The sequence below is a fragment of the Dermacentor andersoni genome, chromosome 1 (assembly GCF_023375885.2).
Source record: "Dermacentor andersoni chromosome 1, qqDerAnde1_hic_scaffold, whole genome shotgun sequence".
Lineage (NCBI taxonomy): Eukaryota > Metazoa > Arthropoda > Arachnida > Ixodida > Ixodidae > Dermacentor > Dermacentor andersoni.
This window is the reverse complement of record NC_092814.1, coordinates 53520764-53544609: the sequence shown is the minus strand read 5'-3', so window position 1 is coordinate 53544609 and position 23846 is coordinate 53520764. Positions and strand designations below refer to the sequence as shown.

General features: G+C 42.4%; 1 protein-coding gene across 2 annotated transcripts in view; it reads left to right on the top strand.

Annotated features, from left to right (window-relative positions):
* Zip99C (Zinc transporter Zip99C) overlaps positions 1–23846 on the top strand; it is a 48915-nt gene that overhangs the window by 24169 nt on the left and 900 nt on the right. Inside the window, exons 3-6 of one of the 2 annotated variants that reach the window (XM_050193433.3) lie at positions 9959–10152; positions 12546–12635; positions 14336–14519; positions 23531–23630. In XM_050193433.3, the coding sequence (XP_050049390.1) occupies positions 9959–10152; positions 12546–12635; positions 14336–14519; positions 23531–23630 (568 nt within the window). The remainder of the gene's footprint in view (positions 1–9958; positions 10153–12545; positions 12636–14335; positions 14520–23530; positions 23631–23846) is intronic. The other variant, XM_050193434.3, reaches the window with a different exon arrangement.

Sequence of the window (23846 nt, the reverse complement as noted above, 5' to 3'; positions counted from 1 at the left end):
TACATGACGCCATGATTGTAATTCAATAACTTCGTCAGTTGGATTGCAAAGTAAAGAGTAGGAAAGGTCTGCCAGGAGCGAGTTCATGATAGCAGTGCGCGCATATAGTTTCGACAGAAGGAGGAGAAGGAATAAAGTTTTATTTTCGAAACAGTATCCCGGGGTAAGCCCCGGTTCTACTCTCGGTGGGAGGTCTCCCCATTCCAGGAACCCTCTGGCCTTCGCTGCCTCCTTGGCCCTGGCGACGAGGCGTCGTTGTTGTTCCAGGTCCTCGGAGACGAGCTTGGCCTCCCACGTTTCTATGAGGTCTTCGCTTTCTTGTCTGGCGTTACAACAGCCTCTCGGTGAAGGCAATGCGTCTTTGTCTAGATGCCATAGACATTCGAGGATCAGGTGCGCTAAGATGTCCGGTACGCCGCACATTGGGGAGTGGTATCCTTGTAGCGTTGGGTATAGTCTATGCATGAGGATTCCGTGGATGTAAGTATTACTTTGCAGTCTTCTGAGTGTAGTGCTTTCTTCTTTGCTGAGCTTTGGGTGAGGTGGTGGGTACACCCTGCGTTCCAGCCTGTTATGTTGAAGGATCCTTGAGTAGGTGATGGGTACGGCCTCTGCTTCCGCTGACGCAGACCGGGCGTCTCGAGAGTAGGAAGGGTTGGCCCGGCAGGTGTGGCCTCGGGCCGCGGCGTGTGCCGCTTCGTTCCCCATCAGCCCCTTGTGCCCAGGAAACCATGTCACGCAGGTGTAGGGGATCGGAGTAGTGCGGTGTTTCAATATCTTCAGTGCTTCTGTGGACACGCGACCCTCAGCGTAGTTCCTGACAGCTGCTTCACAATCGGAGAAGATGACAGCAGAAAACAAGGATTTTTATTTCACCTTATAATAGGAAAACGAATTTACAACATACATACATACATACATACATACATACATACATACATACATACATACATACATACATACATACATACATACATACATACCTACATACATACCGTTCCTCCTCATGGTTCCTCCCACCGAGAGTAGAACCGGGGCTTACCCCGGGATACTGTTTCGAAAATAAAAGGCTATTCCTCCTCCTCCTTCTGTCGAAACTATATGCACGCACTGCTATCATGAACTCGCTCCTGGCAGACTTGTGCCGAGAGCGCACCTGTGTAGAATGTGCTTAAAGGGACACTAAAGTGAAAAATGATTTCTTCTGCATCAGTAAATTACCTTTCTAAAACACCAAAAACACAACTCTTACAACGATAAGACGTTTCGTAAGCCAGAAAGAGCGCAAGAACGAAATACGAATGGCGACGCCTACTTAAGTTCCCGCACCTGGTAGCTGTGACGTCATGTATTTTTATGGCATCTTCTAGGGCCTACGAATTATATATAGCGGTACAGATGGGTTGGCCCGGCAGAACACAATTGTGTTCTAAAGGGACCAAATATTAAACATGGCAAGTTTCGGGAACCTTTACTCAGCCAACGCGGCCCAAATGCGAAAAATTGTGTTCTAAAGGGACCGAATATTAAACATGGCAAGTTTCGGGAACCTTTACTCAGCCAACGCGGCCCAAATGCGAAAATATACTTTGTAATCCCTGACGTCACGCTGACGTACCGGCGCTGGGGTTTCGGCGCGAAATTCAAATACTGATACTTGGACCTTCATTTTCTCATTTAATAATCAAACTATTCTTTTTAATTACTGCCTGCAGGGTTCTAGAAACAATGCTTCATTAGTCTAAACTGATTTATTGTTTCACTTTAGTGTCCCTTTAAGTTTGGTGAAAGCTCTTCCGGACCGTCTCTGATCTGGTTATAATCTTTCCCGAACGCTACCTTTTGAGCGTCCGTCGCAATCGCTCTGCCGGCAGGTAAACCACGTCTCCTCGCCACTGAGATGCCAGTCAGTCTCGTATTCATGCAGTCCTTGACTCGACCCTTGCCACGACGATCACCCCGCTTCTCATACGACGAGTCATTGCTCATCTGGTCAAAAGCTATCCTGTGTTGATTTTATAAGGATCCTGGCCATTGGTACATTATATAAACGTTTCTATAAAGTTAAGCACAGATGTCTCTCAAGCTTCACTGAGAGGTCTCTACACGCTGTTAATTGAGAAGCTAGCTAGTATTAACCTCGCCGTAGAATAGACTGTGCGCTAATTTCACGACGTACAATGCTTTAGCTTTCGCTAACGGAACAAGTAAGGCTCAGAACAGATCAAAATGCAGATTATGAATTAAAGGTGCATAAGCGATATATATATATATATATATATATATATATATATATATATATATATATATATATATATATAGCAGGCACGTACGCAGGATTTTTTTTTTTGGGGGGGGGCCCAACCCAAGGTAACTTTTCTATGCAAATGAGGGGGAGGGTACTTTTACTAGTACAAATGTGAATAATCCCACCATTCGCCATAAATACCAGTAAACCCGCAAAAGAGAACTGAAATAACGTGTATCTCACAGGCACGCCTGTGAGATACACCTCTTTACTTGGCAAACAGCGAACCACATCAAATGGACTCGCGCATGAAAGATGAGCATGAAGAACCTTGCCAAGAACAAGTTAACAAGTGAAAGTGCAAAATAAAGATTTCCAGTAGCGATGTTTGAATTAGCTCTGGAAGAATTACAGAGAAATGATTATTTTTGCAACAATCACAGTTCTTTTGGATCCCTCGTTTACTGCTCTACCAAGTGCCAAAACCGACTCGTGTTGTTATTTGGGAAGTTACGTAACGATGCGTGGTCAGGAGTCCCGTAAAACCGCGTAGAGAGCAGGACGCTGCGGTACTAGACGTACTGCGCCCACCACGAAAGGTTAGAAAAACACCCCCATTAGCACAACAGGGAAGTGGCTACGTCAGGCGGCTCGATTGATAACTGTAGAAGCGTCATTCAAAACACACGGAATTATTCTCCACATCCGGCGGCGCTTTCTCTGCTTCCTTTTTAAATAAGAAGATGTTGATTAATAAATATTTTTACAAACAGTTTTCGCTTTTCCTCCCTGTTTGGCTGTCACCTTGGCTTTCTCCCTTAATAGATAGCTTAATTTCTCATCTCCTTGCGACTCTTGTTCCCAGTTGCCAATTTTGCTTGAAAATTGCTGTACAATTAGGGAAAAACCAGACGAGGTAACGGGTGACAGTCATATTGCTTATGGTTTGAACGGTTATTGCAATGTCTGAAGTTGGACGCTGTTTCGCAATATTTTATTTTCCACCTTATCTAACGCATATCGCGGATATATGGTTCCGAGGATCTGCCAGCGTCGCGGGGAGCCGTCACTCGAGGAAATAATGAAGCAAAAGGAAAAGTTAAACGCAATTGTCGTTTTCTCCGGCCACAACTCGTTCCACAAGCATACAGACCAGCTGACCGTGAACCGAATCCCTTTCCTGGCCCCTGGATCAGTCTGAACAAAGAAGGTTGAACTAACAAAGCAACAGCGTTGCGCGTGATCGTTGAATAGATGGTGAACTAAAAATTTTGTTTGGCATTATAAATAAAATATCATAATTAAAGCTATAAACTACGCCCTGCCTGCTGCAATAGATGGTGACAACTGAATTGATCTTGAGTTAATCGCGCGGGCACCGAATCGATGAGAAAACTTGCCTCCACACCCCACAAGGTGCCGATAACTATCGCCATCTAGAAGGAGTGAAAAAATTGACAACTATTCTACTCCGTGAAGATGGAATGGCAGCGAAAGCTGACAGTCAAAGCTCTCAAACGAAAAGCAAAGTGTTTCACATCCGCTGCGGGTCGGCCTGAATATAGTGCAATACTGGGCGGTGGAGGTGAAGCAGGCATTAAGAACTCCCCATACGTAGGCCGATCCCGAAGATATTGCAATACCGGGCCCACCCGCGCCGGAGAAGCGCTCCCCATACGTGGGCCCATCCCGAAGATTCCGAAGGGCGCGTTACAGGTTCCCGAGTCCACAGGGGCATGTGCCATTGATCTTGGACCTTTTTTTGCACTATCGCCAGGATCGGCCCACATGATGATTTTTTCTGTTAACGGACACCAAAAAAAAAAAAGAAAGAAAAAGAAAGAACTACGGAAATTAGTCATGCACTGTTTTCGCTGTAAAAGGCAGCAAAATGTTGACCGCCGAGCAGATTGATTTGTCGGCGCTTTAGGAATGCGTGTGAGGGTGGTGGCGTGGGCGGATAGGGGGTTGGGGGGGGGGGGGTATGCCGCCTAATTTCAGGGGGGGGGGGCGGGCCCCCCCTTGGGTACGTGCCTGATATATATATATATATATATATATATATATATATATATATATATATATATATATCGCTTTTGCACCTTTCATTCATAATCTGCATTTTGATCTGTTCTGAGCCTTACTTGTTCCGTTAGCGAAAGCTAAAGCATTGTACGTCGTGGAATTAGCGCAGTCCACGGCGAGGTTAATACTAGCTAGCTTCCCAATTAACAGCGTGTAGAGACCTCTCAGTGAAGCTTGAGAGACATCTGTACTTAATTTTATAGAAACGTTTATATAATGTACCAATGGCCAGGATCCTTATAAAATCAACACAGGATAGCTTTTGACCAGATGAGCAATGACTCGTCGTATGAGAAGTCGTGGTGATCGTCGTGGCAAGGGTCGAGTCAAGGACTGCATGAATACGAGACTGACTGGCATCTCAGTGGCGAGGAGACGTGGTTTACCTGCCGGCAGAGCGATTGCGACGGACGCTCGAAAGGTAGCGTTCGGGAAAGATTACAACCAGATAAGAGACAGGCCGGAAGAGTTTCCACCAAACTTAAGCACATTCTACACAGATGCGCTCTCGGCACAGGTCGAGTTCCCTTTGGCCGTCCAGTTTTCAGGCGTTCATCCTTTTATGCGTACTCCTGCACACATTTGGTAGGAAAATTCTACCGATGAATTACAACGGTCAGTTGAAACCGCGTCAACGACATGGCTATAGGCACGGAGCGTCGTTCGTCTCAGCGGACGAGCATTGTGAGGAAGATGAGATTGCGCGGAAGCATATTTTTTTTAAAAATCAAGGAAAGAAAGCGAGCAGTGAATAGTATACCTGGAGAATGAGGACACTCGACTCAATTGATTTGAGCGAGAACTTGCGGTAATCAACGTGTCCAATGTGTGGATACATATCGAGACGTTAGTCGATGTCATATTGTATCTCACATTGAGGACACAAAACTCGGAGTATTCTCTCACAAACTCGCTTGCGTATAACTGCATTATCAACCATGAGATCAATTCGCCTCTTAAGAAGCCGCTGTGCATGAAAGTCCAGGCACTCTTGCTCCAGATTTGACGTCGCACATGGTTGGCTGGAGCGCCAAGCGCGTTGAGTGTGAGCTCATCGCGCACTTGCGAGCTGTTCTGGTCGCTTTTGTATTAGCTGGAGCAAATGGTTTAGCTGGTTTGGTTAAGTCTACAGTTGTCTGCCGCATATTTTTTGTTTTTCGTAATCGAACCTTTCCACTTTTAATGTGCTTTACCGCATAACCAACTGTGCTGCGGCGAAGCTTAACTTACGCAGTGATGCTTCTGGTGCAAAGACTGCTCATGCTTCTGAGTCTAGTGAACATTTCGTCAGGGCATTCTTACTCGCGCAGTCAATCATGTTAATAAAGCGATAAAGTTTATTCAGTGTTTAAAACCGAATTATGCAACGCTCCTTAGACGCTTGCCGATTTGTGTTTGGGTAACGGCTGCAACATTTAAATGATTAACTATATCAAACAAAATTATATTGAAGTTGTGATAGAATCAGGCTGTTCTCGTGTCTTTCCAATGTGCAGACAAGCACTGATGATGACTGGGATGCAACTATATATACCTTTGCTAAAAGGAACGTAAAACTCCAATTAGAGGGGAAAAAAAAAGAAAAAAGAACGTTGCACAGTCAGAATGCACATCAAAATCGTAGATATGCTCCCGGCCAGACTTCAAGGTAAGTGCCGAGCACGTGAAGTTTTACGTAAGACCACCAGAGCAATAGCATTTGGCTTCTACAGTGAGCACTACTTGTGCGGTCTGCAGTTCTTATATGGATGCTATAACAAGAACTAGTCCATTTATCTTGAAAGATGAGCTGAAGTAGTTTCATTGTTGTTTTGCATAACCAGTCAATTCTTGCATGAAAATATTGACATAATAGCATAATTAGAAGCAGCAGGTTCGTTATGTTACCGTGTGAATTAATAACTTAATTTGCATCGTCATATATCAGTAAGAACATTTAGGCGCAGAAAGGGGAAAATCAACGACTGCCGAAACGTACGCATCGTTCAGACACACTGGTTGAAAATGAGGAACACCGGATAAACGTTCGCCCTTCATTGACATGATTAACCGCGCAAATAAGAATGTCCTAACGAGATGTTTAGTGGACTCCGTAGCATGAGCAGGCTTTGCACCAGCAGCATCACTGCACGAAAGGAAATATATATCTGCACACTAAAAACATTTGTATTCATTGTTTAGGCACGCGCACGCACGAAAAGAAAGATGCACACAGCCAACACTACGCGCTCGCTTATTTCAAAACGAAGTTGAATTATGCCGACTGGTTCTTTATTATGACGAAGCCTCAAATGCACGTCGACCGAGCTCCCGCAATATTTCGACGTAAGATTGTCGTCACATCCGGTGGTTTCACTGGGAATTTCGAGACGCTGCCTGCCTTTCTTTAAAACGCGCGCGTCGTCAATTCGGAATGGCTTATTAAATGAAAATGAGTCCACAACGAACGGCATACGAACAGATTAAAATACCACTGGACTGGTCACCTCCGGGATGACGACTCTTGGCCGGAGGTCCCGTTCCATGCTGGCGCAGTGGCGTACGTGCCGTCGGCCGGGTCGGCCGGTCTCGGCGGCTTTGTTTCCCTTTCTCATTTCAGCCCCCCGTGACCGCGTGGGCGCGCTGATTGAAGAGGCATCTCTGCAAATGCTCAGGCTACTGTGCAGCGAACGTTTATTTGGCCAACGAGAGAGGGTACTTTGTAACGCTCTTTTTTTTCATATTTATCTTTTCCTGCCATAATGGCTGCGCCATGGCGTTGGAGCCAATAATGAAGGACGGCAAGAACGACAAATGGATCGTTACAAAATACGTCTCCAGGCGTCGGTGTGCGCGTTGCCTTGGCCCACGCCTTGCCGTCCACGCCTTGGCCGTATTTTGTGCCGGCTTTCCACGCGGCGCGCATCCTTTTTACGCGTACTATTGCTCGCATACGCGGGAACGCGGTGACGTCGTCCAGATCCTCGCCGCGCTCATTGTGGGGAGAGAGCTGACTGGAGCGACTGGGGTACTCGCATTCGAGCGCTGCTTGTTCACAGAAGCGACGGCACTGGGCATGACTGACTGGCCGCTTTCGAAACGGCGGAGCACCGCGGCGCCCCTTTACTGGCGGATATGTTGCGGTTGTTTTAAAAGGGCCCAAACCAAACTTGCACATTGAAAGTTGACGAAATGCAAGGTCTAAACAGAGCATGTAGTGACTATACAAGAGCCATTATTTCCCATTTCCTCACTCTGGCCCAAAACACACAGGACTGTCGTTGTGTGATCATTGTCTGTTATTCGTTCTGTTCTTATTCTTCTTTGTTTTTATGTAGAATGGAATATAATAGTAAACAAGAATGTCAAGGGGCATCGGTACTAAAGGCATACAGCTTTGCCTGGCAAGGCCCCGGGGCACTTGTATAGTCAAAATAAAAAGTGCAACTTTCACACATGGTAATGTGAGGCAGCCACCTCACAGTTACAAGTACAGCGACAAACAATAACAGCACATATTGTAGATCATTAGCATAATGTGAGAATATATTACATGCAAGGTAACAAGTATAATTTTATTAGGCATTTAAGTAGCTTAATGGATTTCGTATCATCATATGCAACATATACAACAAGAGAATGATCAAGCAGAGTTGCTACGGCATGTTCACTAGTTGAGAACTGTACTTAGTTTGACTGTGCAGTACAATAAACTGAACCTCCCTGAAATTGTAGGTACTACATTTCACATACTATTTTTGCGTAAATACATCAGGGAATCGTAAATTTGAGTGAAAACAAACACAGAAATCTTAAGCTGTATTAAGTGTTGAAAAGGTAGTATCTTAGATCAAATGAAATGTGGCATAGAATGTTCATATCTGTCTAAGCAATAAATAGCACATGTTGTGCTCTTTGGTAATATGTGAAGGGCAGAAATATTTCGCTGCATTGTAAAAAAACAAACCAAGAGCCAGTATTGTAGTTGGGATTTTATAAGGCTGTGATATAGCAGCGTTTTAAGCCACACAGAAAGCATGCGTTTATATATAAAAGTCCCAATGATTTCAGTAACAATTTCCTTACTATCGCAACAGGCTCATTCAAGCTTCAGTGCTAATCACAAACAACACTAACAAGTCTTTGTGAATTTTCATGCTTAATAATATGTTTTCTTACCTAAGACAGAATCGGTCATCAAGTTTTTTTTTTTCAAGAAGTAAACAGAACATACTTTGTTTTCAAAATGTTTAATTGAAGCTGGTTAGCATTTATCCAGCGGGCTGAGTGCTGCAACCACACATTACATTGAACTTAAGGTTACAGTTATTTTGACACGAAAGAAAAAAAAAAATATTACTTAGCATCATTTACATATAAAAAGTATGTGCTGTGTACAAGGAATACTAGTGAAGTCATTTATATACATTATAAATGAAAGCAGCCCAAGAATGGATCCTTGGGGTGCACCGAGCCTTACGACTCCAAGTTTGAATGAGATCCATTTAGTTTGTAGTTTAATTGTTTTCATTGTGTGCCATAAGAAAGGAGATCTAATGGAATACTGGCATTCTTTAATGCTATGCACAACTATCCTATGATAGTTGCAGTTGGGAGTGCAGAATTTAAGTTGGAATCTGAATATTCACAGTGCTGGCTGTATAGCCTAGCACGCTTTTTTTAATGCTGGTTGGTAACAATGCATGACCATATGAAAATGCTTGACTAGCACGGAGAAACATTTTGCCATTAATACAGGAGCTGTGCTGCATCAAGGCATCATTCAATGCAAGCAGAGCTCAATGCAGTATCCACAGAGAACTAGCAAAATTATGAGCAAGAATTGTCGCATTCCAATAATTTCAGGTTTGCAGGACATGCAGAAGAACCAAGTAGGGTACTTTAGGTATTAAAGTTGTCGTTACTAAACGATAGGAAATTTTTATACATTTGTGGGTATGGATGAGCTTTTGAGTGTGGAGAAAAGTGTGAATAACTTTAATTTTCTGTCAGCTATCATCACCACACGTGCTCAAGAGATGTTCTTGATAGCCATACATTCGTTTATCACTACCAGCGCTTATATCTGTGCACTGGTGATGACTCCTCGCACATACCTGTAATGTCAGAAACAATGAGGGTGAACACTTGCACTTCTCATTCTATCCTTAGGTTTTATTGCCCTCAGTTTTGGCTTTATTTGGTTTATTATTATTAATCATTTCTTTATGTGGGCCACAAATATTAAAGGATAGCATACCATTGTTTTCTTTTGAACCGCTAGATTCTTTACAGCTATAACTGCTGTTTATTTATAGCTCCTAAAAGCAGAAGTAGAAGCTTAGAAGCCTTTCTGATGCTGTGGATAAAAAGGGCACTGTGGAAATTTCTCTATATAGGATTGGGACAAGAGCGATGGTCTGTTGTGCACAATGAAGTATATTTTATCCCTAGTTTGCAGTTGCAAGCATGAACCCAAAATATTTATTAGGCATTTTTTTACTATTATTCCTTGCTTCTTTTTCTGCAAGCTGCTGCATATTTAGGACAGGAAGGGATCAGTGCCTTATCATTGCAGTTTCAATGTGACCAGTTTTTAGTATATGCCATGGCTCTCTCACTTTGTGCTCTGCATGCATGCAACAGGTACTGAGAGCCCTGCACAAGCACACCTGACACTTGGCCTGTGGGTGCTACTGGGTGTGTTCACCTTCATCATACTTGAGCTGGTCTTCTCAGCCACAGGGCCCGAAGTGGAGCAAAGTTTTCCTCACTCTGATGTCAACCAGAATGGCGTTGCTAAGCCGGTCTCACCACCACAGAACTACAAAGCCATTCATGTGAGCACGCTATCAAACATCAAAACCAATGAGCTGTGAATGCTGCCTGAGCCACTTTCCGTATGTGTGCATGGAAAGAGTGAAGTGTCGGCCAAACCCTTACTGTAGTCATAGTATGATACAGAGGAGTCATGTACAGTACCCATGAGATGAAATGAGTCAATTTGCAGCTACCTAATCCTCACACTTTCGTTTCCACAATCTGCAGTTTGTGTTACATTGGCGTAATTTTGGCTTGTATACTTAGATCAGAGTCCGCATAGCCTTTAGTGACCAGATTTGTAGCAACATGACATGGTACTCTCAAGTAATTGCACATATGGAATGTTCTACTTATGGTTTCCCTGTCTCGTTTTATTCCGCAAGCACTGTACATTGCATCAAAGCAGTGCTTTAACACACTTTTTTGTAATTACACAGTAATATGTCAAAGTGATAAGGCTGAGCAGAGGAAGAAAGGGAACCGAGGGGCCCAGTCTTCACAAGTCACAACCAGATAAAGCCAGCAGACAATGACAACAAAGAAAGCATTGTTTATTTAAATGAAATGTAGATATTGTAAATAAATGAAAATGAAAGTAGACGAGAAAGCAACTGGCCGCAGGTAGTATACAAACACACATCTCTGCATTACTCATGCGATGCTCTTACCAATTGAGTTCCAGTTACATATGCATCCATATGTGCACAGAGAGGGACAGTGTAGGTGACTACTCCATGGCAGAGTAGCTGTCATGTCCTCATACAAGCTATTCTGCCATGGAGAGCTACATGTGTTGCATGAGAGTTCCCATAGCTCTCATGCCGAATTACAATACGAAACTCTCACAGCACTTTATTGCTTTTGCTTGGTGCATTTGTGAACGGGCACTGTCATGTTGAAACATTCTTTTTTACAGGTTCCTCTGCATTCTGCACTTGAGCCAATTCCATCATTTAATAGGTTGATGCCAGTGCCACAATCTATCTGAAGCAGTAATTTTGGTCATACAAGTGATCTTTTAATTCACTTTTTCTGGTCTTTTACTCAACTGCTCTTCTATTTTTGGATCAAGCTAAGCAGCAGTACTTACGAAACTACAAAGGAGAATCCAGTTGTAACAATATCTACTGTAACAATGGACAACTGTGGCACTACTGGTATAGCACCTTCTGTGGTAAAGTAAACCATTTACAATACTTTTTGGGTACTAGGCGCGAACACACACAAGAAACAAGGAAGGAGACGGGACAGAGTGCCTTGTTTCTTGTGTGTGTTCGCGTCTAGTACCCAAGATCAATTGTGACCAACTTGCCCAACAAGACATCCTTTTAAACATTTACAATACTGCTGTGCTACCTTGTTGGTACAACTGAAACTGGTTAGTACGAGCAAAATCGAAGCAAAGTTGCCCAGGGTTCTTTGGTAGATGCGGAATGCCGATACCACATCTTAGTGTCAAAGCCCTGCAACTTTTCGTTTCTGCATTTTTGGGAAATTAGACTCGACTGCCTGTGACTTGAAAGGAGAGAACGGAGTTGTAAAAGTAAATTGCATGGGTAGTGATTGAACAGCAAAAACAGCAATAACGCCTGAAAACGGTGTAGTTTTGTGAAAAACTTCACTGAACTGTGTGTACCAGATATATGTAAATTAGATGCAGATTAGTTTCGCGTAAGGCAATGCAAAGTTTAAATTGTGTGTTTTAATGTTTCTTTTTTCAATTTCAACTTGATTTGGTTACAACTGTTATTGGTTTTAACAATATACTATTGGCATTTAAAGATTGCTGCAAGTGGGTTTTACTTTATTGATCATGTGTGCAGAGGGTTTTGCCTGTTCTGCATTAACCTTACCACATGCGATATTTTTTTGTGAATGTAATTGTATGCTACACATATAACTGCTGATTTACTTCATACACGATTGCGACATTTAATAGCAGTTTTACGTTCAACACAGAAGTGTGTTGTATTGTTGCTGTGTTGTGCTACACTGAAATAAACGGATTATTGTGCAGGACATGCCTCCCTATTTATGTACATAAATTAAATAATTTATCAATAAGCATATAGTTGTTTACTGCTGAATTTGTAAATTTGGATGGAGATGTGTAAACTAAGAACTTTTAATTCATGCACTTTCTCAGCTGCAGTTGTGCAAGCTATCACCTGAAAATATTTATGGACCATGCTAACACAATAAAATGTGCATGTGAACACACATGCACACAAGCAGGATTTCTTTACGAGAAACGCTACATGGTAGAATTTCAGCCTGCAGACTCAAGCACTAAGAAAAAGATTTTCTTTAGCTGCTGATTGTAAGTTATACACTTCACCTAAATACATATAACTCAATATCATTATCATTATAGTGCTTTACCGCTTGCTTTCTGCTTTTCTACCTGCAGGTCACTGGTTACTTAAATCTGATGGCAAATGGCATCGATAACTTCACCCATGGCTTGGCTGTGGCTGCTAGTTTCCTTGTTGGCATTAAGGTAGGTCATGTACATCTATCAGCATCATGGTGTAATCACTGAAGATAGGCTGGGCATGTCCAGATTACATTTTTAATTGTGATGAAGAAAAAAATCTAGGGATGCTAGAATAGTGAAAATTTCGTAGTCAAATTGAATAAAAAAAATTTTAAAAATGAGGCCTTTCATTATCGAATTGAGTGCTGCATATCTTCCTGCTTCTAAAGTACATAGATGTATAGAAAAAAAATTTTAAGAATAAAACATTTATTTCCTTTGGTACGTGCGAAAGCTATTTGCAAGCCTGTTAAATTCGGAGCTTGTAATTGGCAGGAAGTGAAAGGTGAAGTGAGAGGTCAACACAGTTGCTGGTTGTCTTACAATGGCTACCTTAAGTGGCCAGTTGACACTGTGCATGGATCCTTTACTATATTGGGCAGGCTCCAGTAATCGTAGTAATCCTGTATACATTCAGCCATAATCAAATATAAAAAAAAGATCACATAAAATTAAAAAATTGAATACATCTATTTGAAAGAATAATGTTCGATTTGTATGTGTTTGAAATTTAGAACATTTGCACAGCCCCCAATAAAAAAAAAATCTGGGAACATGAATCTAAATTTAGTTTTCCTGAAGTAATCTTTGTCCTTGTAAAGCAGCTGAGTACATGCTGCCACAAACTAATGCATTTTGGAGGTGATGTAATATTTAAGAGGTTAAGAGTATCCAAGCTCAGTATTTTTTCAAAATACAGTCAGTGAAGGACCAAAGGTAATAGACTTGCCATCATTGTTTTTTATGACATTAGTTTTGAATGTAATGTTCACAGCATGGTGCATTTTACACATTTTCATTAGTTTGCACATTGATTTCACAGTACAGTATGACACGGTGATATTGAAGCATGCCAACACCAATTTTTATACTTGTGACAACTTTGCTCATCATTTCACTCAGACGTTACGTAGTAACTGGAGGAACACTAAAAACAAACGAAATAATGGCCCCCTTCAGTTTCCTTCTAAACTGCATTTATTAAAGCCCAGAATGTGCTCTATCATGCAATAGAAAAATGTGTTACATTAGCCCTATACTTCAATTGATGGGCAGACAATCTTTTTCCACTTTCTTACAACAAAAATACCTCATGGCAAAATATGGGAAATATTCTGGATCACACCACATCAGTGGACCTTATTAAAATAAAGTGTACTCCGCCAAGTTCAGCCTGTTCAAAGGCTATTGCCAGGTGAAGCTACTGTATATTTGTGGTAACGAGTTTTTCTACAATATCATTCATAAATGAGTTTCAAATGTGCTTTTTCTATTCTTTTTTTGGGGGTTTTACGTGCCAAAACCACTTTCTGATTATGAGGCACACCGTAGTGGAGGACTCCGGAAATTTTGACCACCTGGGGTTCTTTAACATGCACCTAAATCTAAGTACATGGGTGTTCTCGCGTTTTGCCCCCATCGAAGTGCGGCTGCCGTGGCCGGTATTCGATCCCGCGACCTCATCCTCAGCAGCCCGACACCATAGCCACTGAGCAACTACGGCAGATTTCAAGTGCGCTGTGAACTATGTCACATTAACAAGGATTACTCAGGATTTGTAATTTGGATGATTTTCAGTAAATCGACTTTGATAAAGTGTTTATTTGATCTTGTAACAAAGTAACAAACCTGGCTAATTTATGAAGACCTCTTCGTTCTTGCAGATGGGAATGGTGACTACATTGGCTATTCTTATACATGAAATTCCCCACGAAGTGGGAGACTTTGCCATACTCCTAAAATCGGGCTTCAACCGCTGGGATGCTGCCAAAGCCCAAGTTCTTACAGCAGCTGTAGGAGTGGCTGGTGCAGTGACTGCTTTGTCTGCTGATTCACTTGAAGACATGGGTGAGCACTGCTTTGTGTGTTCCGTGCACAATTCACTTTTTTGCAGTGTCATGTTCTCAACTGATGTATGGGAGAGATGAAGAAAAGTGTCCTTGAAGTGGCCAGAACTCTGCGTTTAAGGGTAGTAACACAACATATTTGTTTTTTCAAAATGGATAGCCATCAGCACGTTAATTATGGTACGTGTCCATTTAAGAGCACAACAGATAATTACATCTTGCTTTAATGCAACAAATTCATGATGCCCCCATGTGCAGTGTTACTTTTGGGTTGAAGGAGGCCTCTTTGTCACATCATGGAAGCTGGTCATATGGCATCACAAACAACTGATGTACAGGTCACTAAATTCAGTGCAGTGGTCATAGGCCATACCATGATCACGTAGGCAACAGCTGAGCGTACTAGAAACCTGATGGGCTAATAGGGGAGAAAAATTGAGAGGCATGCTTTATATCCTGAGGGAAGCAACAACAGAGAACTAGGCTTATCTTGTGTTAACTGCGGAGAAGAGTATAGTGAAAGAGGAAAGAGTGACTGACATGGCAAAGTTAAACACGGTCCTTCTTGCTTCTCTGCATGATGCATTGGAGATATCTTCTAGACGATACACTTCATCAGTGCATAACAACTTCAGATTTATTGCGTCTTTTCACATCATCATCTCATTTACATCTCTAATTGTTGTCTCTCTCTTGTCCAATGAGTGGATGCTCCATAGTACCCTCTCCACAACAAAGACACTCGTGTCTTCACCAATATGATCGCTGCTAAATCTCAAGCTCAAACCTCATTTGTTTGAGCTGCTTCTGTCTACCATGACTTCCTCCCCGAGGGTAGTTTCCCCACATCCCGACATGGCAGCAAAATAGTGCCCATGCACATGGCAGCAAATAGTGCCCAGTCTTCCACCCAGATATTGTGTGGCCCCTCCAAGCACTTTGTGACCCTGGCACAGCAGGCACATAAAGTCTAATTTTAAGATCTAGCACTATGCCCTGTTGCTTCCTCCCCATGAACAGATCCAGCTCTGCATGGCACACTCACAATTCCAAACCATCGCTAACAAAGCCCTTCCACACACCGAGTTCACGCAAGCAGTGCTTTGTTGTGGCTTTCTTCTTCCCTGGTCATCGTACACTCCAGCCTACTTAATTTGTTTCCCTGCAGAATGGGAGTGCACTTGGCCACGAATGCACGCATGCATCCCCTCCTTTGTTGAATCCCTCCTTTCCCTGATGCACAGATCCGGACATGTGCCCCTTCTTCTGCAGTTTGTTTGTCGATGACAAAGCCCTTCTGCACACCAAGATCATGGAAGCAATACTTAGCATAGCTTTCTTCCCTGGTCAGCATGCTTCAGGTCTCCTTTGTCTTCTCAAAGAATAGGTAGTGCCCGTCGCGACGACAGGCCATGTGTATCCTTAGACAGGCCACATTGGCCTCTCTCTTCGTTGAGCGAAATACCTTCCCTCCAGCTGTGATACAACACTTCTGGTAATGCATCACATCAGAACAACAGGCTCAATATGTTGGCACAACAGATTTACTGTGGCTTCTCTTCACATCGTCATCTCTTCTCTATCTTTAATCAGCGTCTCTTATCATCCCTCCTTTATCCAATGAGTGGGTATTCCCTCTCCACAACAAAGGCACTTATGTCTTCACCAATGCGATCGCTGCAAAGTCCTGGGCTTTAACCTCTTTCTTTCGTGTTGTTTCTGTCTGCCAACACTCTCTCCCCGTTTGAGCCGGCCCGTGGCTTCAGCTTGGGTGAAGGCGGTTTGCAACACAGCAGCTCCAGATTGTTGATTACAAAGCCATTCTGCATGCCGAGTTCATGATGGAAGCAGTGCTTAGCATCTCTTTCTTATTCCCTGGTCGACATGCTCCAGTGCTTCCTTGTCTCCTCAAAGAATAGTTAGTGCACATGGAAATGACAGGCCTTATGTATCCAATGGCAGGTCATGTGGGCCTTTGTTTTTATTGAGTTTATCAGATGTGCGTCTCACTTTTGGGGGTGTGGCCGGGGACCACTGCATTAGACTGACTGATCTGCGCGTCAGCAGCTTGTGATCTATGTGATCACCACCTCTGATTTCCTTGAAATAATGCGCAGGCCTGTTTCAATCTTTAAGCCACACTGCACTCACCATGCATTTTAAACTGGTTGTATTAGAATATTATGTAATTACATTGCTGTGTGATGGAGAAATTGAGGATGAATACCGTGATTATGAAGTTGGCAGCTACCTAATAAATAAAAAAAGTGAAAAAATTCTTGTACCAAACTACTTTAATACAGTGTGTAAAGGTAGCTTAGAATTAATGATTCCTCTTTGTTTACTAGTGTGCCTCGTATTGGTGAGCTGTTTTCACCAACAACCCAAATACCCTTTAATATACTAATAAATAGGGGAATTATGGATTTGAGTTTCAAATTTCAGGTGAACGAGTTGTATGAAGCTGGCTATCTACACTCTGGTTCTGGCTGTTCTAACTGTATAAAAAAACTCAAAGACGTAGTAGAGTGAAACGCACACAATGATAGGTTAATGACTGATACACACCCAAGCCTAGGGGTGTGCTTTAATCACAACTGTTTTTTGGGCTTATGCGGGAAAAGGGGTCAGATGATACTAAAACATGGTTTATTTCACATTGCAGCAACCTTGAAATATTCGCACTGGCATTGCAACAGGCACTTATAAACACATACAGTGAGTGAGAGTGGTGGGTGATATCGGCCGCATAATAGAGGAGCATACATGGCGTTATCATGAGCAAACATGTACAGATATGCCACTTCCCCTCGTGCTTATTTCTAAACACAGATGCAATGAAAAACACAAGTTTATGGCACATTATGATCAGGTGAGCGGCACTGTCTCTGGGGATAGCAGTGACGTTTAGCAGTGTTTGAATTGTCGACAGGTTTTTGTGGAATGATCGCACTGCTATTATCATTGGTTGTAGAATCAGTCACTGACACATGCATTGCTGATTCTTGTTGGTTGTCAACGAACGGTAGGTCTATGTCTTTTGCGCGAGTGTGATTCCTGTGACACACCCACTGAAAAAGACCACCGGGGTTACCACACTTTAAACAGTATGACACTATAGTCCTGTGCGGGCAAGAACTGTTGTACTGAGCCACTTTTGTCCTGTTTGTGCACCCGAGCAGCATCACTTATACTAAAGATGTCATGACATGGGCGAGAGCTTGCTTGGCGAAACTGGCTCTGTGACACCTGTAGCTCATAGGCCTAAAGCAGTATGTTTTCAGCCATTGTACCCTAATTTGGATTGCGTTGGCGGATGATGGCAGATGCTTTGGATTTCTTTTGACAGGAAAACCAAGATTAGCCTTGGTGGCAAATGTCCCAAGAGAAGTTATTCAGCTAAGCTCTGCCTCCTTGGAAATTATTACAGTGAAATCGTGATAATTCAAGATCTCTTCATTTGAATTGACGGATAATTTGAACTGCTCTATTGGTCCTGGCAAAGTCCCATGTATTTGCATAAAGAAGAACTTCAGTGAATTCGAGCTCTGAAAACCGCGCAACGGTTAATTGAATAAAATTTCTCACTCCCATGGACTGCTTTTCGGACAAACCCAAGCCAAAGGTGAAGGTTCGATGCATCACAAGCTACTGTAATGTTGCGTGCCATAAAAATAACGAGGAAAGACGTGCGAAGTTGAGACCGAACTGGAGTAAGCAGAGTGGCGCGCACCCTCCTTTCGCATCTGGCTTAAAAGGAGCAGGAAGGAGCTCCTAGCACGTACTTGACCACATTATTAGCGTGCAATTGATCACATTACCGCATGCACTTTTCTGCCCCCTCCCTCTCTCCTAGCACGCGCTTGGTCACATTACCATGGGCTCGATCACACCACCTTAACATTGGACACACTAAAGGACAGCGGGCATCAATCCATCCTTATGTACTCACTGTCGCATGTTTTCCCTCACACCCACAGCAAACGGCCCGCGATCTTATAGCACTTGGACTTCGTACAGAACCTAGGCTTCTTCTGGCACATGTCACGTACTGATGGAGGAAAGATAGGACTTTCAATGCGAGCTCATTTACGGTTTTGAGCATTGTACTGCACAATTGCTCGGCTGCCACACTTGAAATTGAATTCAATTTGAGTTTATTTGCAACAATGTTGCTGGAGACCAGGAGTAAAAGCTGTTTAAACAGCTTGAGAGGACCTGGCCACCCTACACACACATTGGCATAGCGGTAGTTTCAACAAGGAAAAAAAAAAGGGGTGGGGTGGGGTGGATGGATGGATGGATGGATACAACTTTCTTGTACGTCCGGCAAGGTTTAACACGACCTGGGCTCAGGTCTCCCACGGGGGAACGTCAAGGCCCTGCCTCAACGCTGGGCTCTCTTTTTTTGGAGTCCGTTTTATTCTAATAAATTTTCAGTCCTCTCGGAGTTCAAAACAACACAATTCTACTGTGCTTAAAGCTATAAAAGTAGCGTAACAGGACAATTCTACTGAACGTCAAGGCCCTGCCTCAACGCTGGGCTCTCTTTTTTTTGGAGTCCGTTTTATTCGAATAAATTATCAGTCCTCTCGGAGTTCAAAACAACACAATTCTACTGTGCTTAAAGCTCAGGTCTCCCACGGGGGAACGTCAAGGCCCTGCCTCAACGCTGGGCTCTCTTTTTTTGGAGTCCGTTTTATTTGAATAAATTTTCAGTCCTCTCGGAGTTCAAAACAACACAATTCTACTGTGTTTAAAGCTATAAAAGTAGCGTAACAGGATGCACGCAAGAAAGGTGGACAAACAGAAGCAGTGCGTGTCCTGTCACCTTTCTTGCGGCTGTAATGTTAATGCTACAGTTATTGCTTTAAGTATTTACCAACTAGCCGAACAAAGAGTTTTGACCTTTCACCTAGAGTTTTAAATGCGTAACAAGCGCACATGTAGAGATATAATTTGGGATTTTATTTCTCAAGCACTGCTTTTAGAATTTCCGCCTGTAACCGTAAAGGCGTTGCTAGCACTTGACGCTAATGCAAGCCGAAGACCCTGCACTCCAAGGGTGCTATTCTGGACATTGTCAAATTCTGTAATGGTGGCATTTTAAGCGAATCAGAAAAGCTGTAGCAGCCAATCAGAGCTGACAAGATGGCGAATTCAACAATATAGCAAAATTTGTCAATGTCCACATAGCACCTTGGGTAACTTGAGAATGCAAACGGGTCGCTGGTTGTGGCACTACCCTAGGCTTGGGTGCCACAATTCTAAAGCTTTCTATTATACTTGTTTACGTAAGACAGCTCATGTACTGAAACACATTGGTGCTTGGTTTAATGTAGCTGCATGCATGTGTTATTGTCAGCTAAAAACAACCTAGAAAACATTTGCTCCCTAACTCATCTGACTTCTGACAAACAGCAAGAGGCTTGTCATAGGTATTTCTAACACTGGTTACTTGATTGATTTTATCCTTTGTTAAGGTTTTTTTTTTCTTTTAATACGTCTTTATTTCTGCATTTAATAGGCCAAGCCTTGCGGCAGAAAAGGGGTGCTTTATGGGGGAGTTATCTGAGCCAGTCAGGCCATTTTATTAATGTATGCCTTAAAGAACAGTGAATATCTTTGAAAGCATCGGAGCCATTTCATCTGGCAGCACAGTTGTGATTGCTATCCTGTTTGCCATGAGGCTGAGGTTCGTTTATAAACAAGTCAGTTCATACAATAAAAAGTAGATGTGCATTAAATAATAAAAAAAAGGTGATGCGTGTGTCAGCCTACCATGAGTCATACTTCACAATAATGTATTTACCTTTATTGACTGATAACACATGTGGGACAGGTAGTTTTTGATGACTAACTAGTGATTAACACTATCTTAGCTTTGCTGTGCATGCATGATTAATTTTTTTGATGTGCATATATATAGGTGCTGTTTCTAAACGAGGATTTCAGTGTTGAGTTAAGCACTTGTTCTGTCATGCCGCTTCAAGCATTAGTTCCCTATAACAAAGCCAGATAAGAGAGATAAGGGCTTCCAGATATGGGAGAATATAGGGTAGGATTTTTCATTCATAAGGACATAGCAGGCAACATTGATAAATTCTACAGCATTAATGAGAGGGTAGCAGTCGTTGTAATAAAGCTAAATACAAGATATAGATGAAAGGCAGTACAAGCCTACGCTCCATCCTCCAGTCATGATGATGAAGAAACAGAAAAGTTTCATGAAGAAGTTGAATTAGCAATGACAAAGGTGCAAACTCAGTAAACTGTAGTCATGGGCGAGTTCAATGCAAAAGTGAGGGAAAAATCAGGCTGGGGAACGAGTGATTGGCAATTATGGCCTTGATTTTAGGAATAGTTTACATGTTGGTTGAATTCGTGGGAAGGAATAATGAATACCTTCCTTAGGAAGCGCAGTAACAGGGAGTGGACTTTGAAACCCTAATGGAGAAACAATTATATAGATTTCATACTCTCTGCCGATTCCAGCACAGTGAATCTAGAAGTGTTAGGTAGGGTAAATCGAAGTGATCATAGGTTAGTGAGGTCTAGGATTGCTCTCAATCTGAAGAAAGAAAGAGCAAAATTAGTCAAGAACAAACAGGCCAACCTAGACATAGTAAGGGTAAAAGCAGACAAATTCAGGCCGGTGTTTGCAAACAAATATGCAGCTTTAGAACAGATGATAAAATAGAGGCAATGAATGAAACTGTCTCTAGGCTGATTTTAGAAGCAGCAATCGAAGTGGGCAGTAAGGCACCAAGGCAGCCAGTAGATATGTTCTCCCAAATAACAAAGGACCTAATAAAGAAATAATAAAGGAAGAGATCAGACAGAATCAGCTGAATTGTCAAAGCTGATAAACAAGAAATTAAGCGATATTCAAAATTATGTCGGAAAGATTGAGGAAGCAGTAAAAAATGGCCGCAGCATGAAATCAGTGGAAAGAAAAAAAAAAAAAAACTTGGCATGCGACAGGTCAAGATGTTTTGCAGTGAAAGTTGAGCAGGGTAAAGTCATGAGCAATTTTGATGATATAGTAATAGCAGCAAATTAATTCTATACTGACCTGTACAGCACCCAGAGGAGCCACGCAACCTTGATTGGAAGTAGTGAAAAACAGGATACAGAAGCTCCTTCTATAACTAGCAGTGAAATTGGAAGAGCCTTGCAAGACATATCTCTAGGAAAAGCGGCATGAGAAATGATAAAAACAGTCGATTTAATCAAAGATAGAGGAGATATTAAGCTTGAAAAGTTTGCAGCCCTTTATACGTAATGCCCCATGACTTCAAGTGTGCCATAGAGCTGGAAAAATGCCAACATTATACTAATCCATAAGAAGGGAAATGTTAAAGAATTAAAAAAATTTCTACGCATGTAGTCCTGCTTTTAGCTTGCTTTCAGTGTTCTATAAAATATTCACCAAGATAATTTATAATAGAATCAGGACAAGACTTCAATCAACCAAGAGAACAGGCTGTCTTCAGGAAGGGATCTACAATGAATCACATCCATGTCATCAATCAGGGGACGTATTCTGTAACAATCACTTTCGGGGACAGCATCGACTCGGTGATAGTATCGCCGTCAGGCACGCATAGATTGGCTGGTTGAGAAAATTGGATGACGTTGTGCTCAACCAGCCAATCAGCGTGCGCCAGATGGCCAAGGCGTGTCCAAGGCGATGGTATCGCTGAAGTGGATCGTTGCAAAATACGTCCCCAGGTAATTGAGACATCTGTGGAGTACAACCAATACAACTATATATGGCTTTCATACATTATGAAAAGGCATTTGATTCAGTAGAGATACCAGCAGTCATGGAGGCATTGCTTAATCAAAAAGTACAGGAGGCATGCGTGGATATTGTGGGAAATATCTACAAAGATTCCACAGCTACGTTGCTTCTCCACAAGAAAAGTAGAAAATTACCTATCAAGAAAGGGGTTCAGCAAGGAGACACAACCTCTCCAATGCCATTCACTGCATTACTGCAGTATTCAAGAGACTGGGAAGGCTTAGGAGCGAGGACCAGCAGCAAATATCTCAACAACTTTCACTTTACAGATGACAATGTCCTGTTCAGGAACACTGGGGATAAATTGTAACATATGATTCGGACCTTAACTGAGAAAAAGTAAGAATAGGCTTAAGAATTGCCTTTGTTTTTTACATATTAATGTCCAGTAGCCTGGCAAGGGAACAAGAATTTATTATTGCCATTCAGCCTCTAGAGTCTGTGCAGGAATATGATTATCGAGGTCAGTTACTCACAGGGGGCCTTGATCATGAGAAGGAAATTTACAAAAGAATAATAATGGGGTGAACTGCATATGGCAGGCATTACCAAATCCTGATTGGAAGCTTACCACTGTCATTGAAAAGAAAAGTTTACAGTCATTGCATTCTACCGGTGCTAAAATATGGGGCAGAAACTTGGAGGTTAACAAAGAATCTCGAGAACGATTTAAGGACCGTCCAAAGAGTGATGGAACAAAAAATGTTAGGCGTAATGTTAAGAGATGGGAAGAGAGAGTGTAGATCAGAGAGCAAATGGGAATAGCTGATATTCTAGTTGACATTAAGAGAAAAAAATGGAGCTGGGCAGGCCATGTAAGGCATAGGACCGATAACCAGTGGAACATTAGAGTTACAAAATGGGTGCCAATGGAACGGAAGTGCAGTCAAGGATGGTAGAAAATTAAGAAATTTGCAGCCGCAAGTTGGGATCAGCTAGTGCAAGACAGGGGTAATGGGAGATTGCTGGGAGAGGCCTTCATTCTGCAGTGGACATAAAGATAGGCTGACAATAATGGTGATGAACATAGCCAAAACTGCAAGCTACTACGAGCTTCCCTCACCCAAACTTCTCAGAACCATTCTTGTGAAGTAATGCGCCATTTTTCTCTGCACATCAGTGGAGGTGCAAGCTCTTATGTTAAAAGTTTATTTGCTGTCATACGCTGAATGTATCACAAAGTCATGGCAGTAATTTATTTTCAGACACATCTACATCCTGGATACTGCCTTTCACTTCCGGAGGCTTTTTAAATATAGCTTTGGTCAGTGTGCTGCCAGACCTCCTCAAAGAAGAGGACCCCTGGTGAGTGTTGAGGCGTATGTTATGAACATTATGCAAAACCAGCATTCATCCCACAGCTGCCGCTTGATGGAAGCAGATACTAGATAGCACCAAACAGTGCAGCTGACTTGTTTTTTTTTTCATGACTGAATAAGCGAGTGTGACATGATGTATTGATGCCTTAATTAATTTATTTAGCATACTTCCAAGGCCCGAGGGCATTACAGGAAGGCGTAG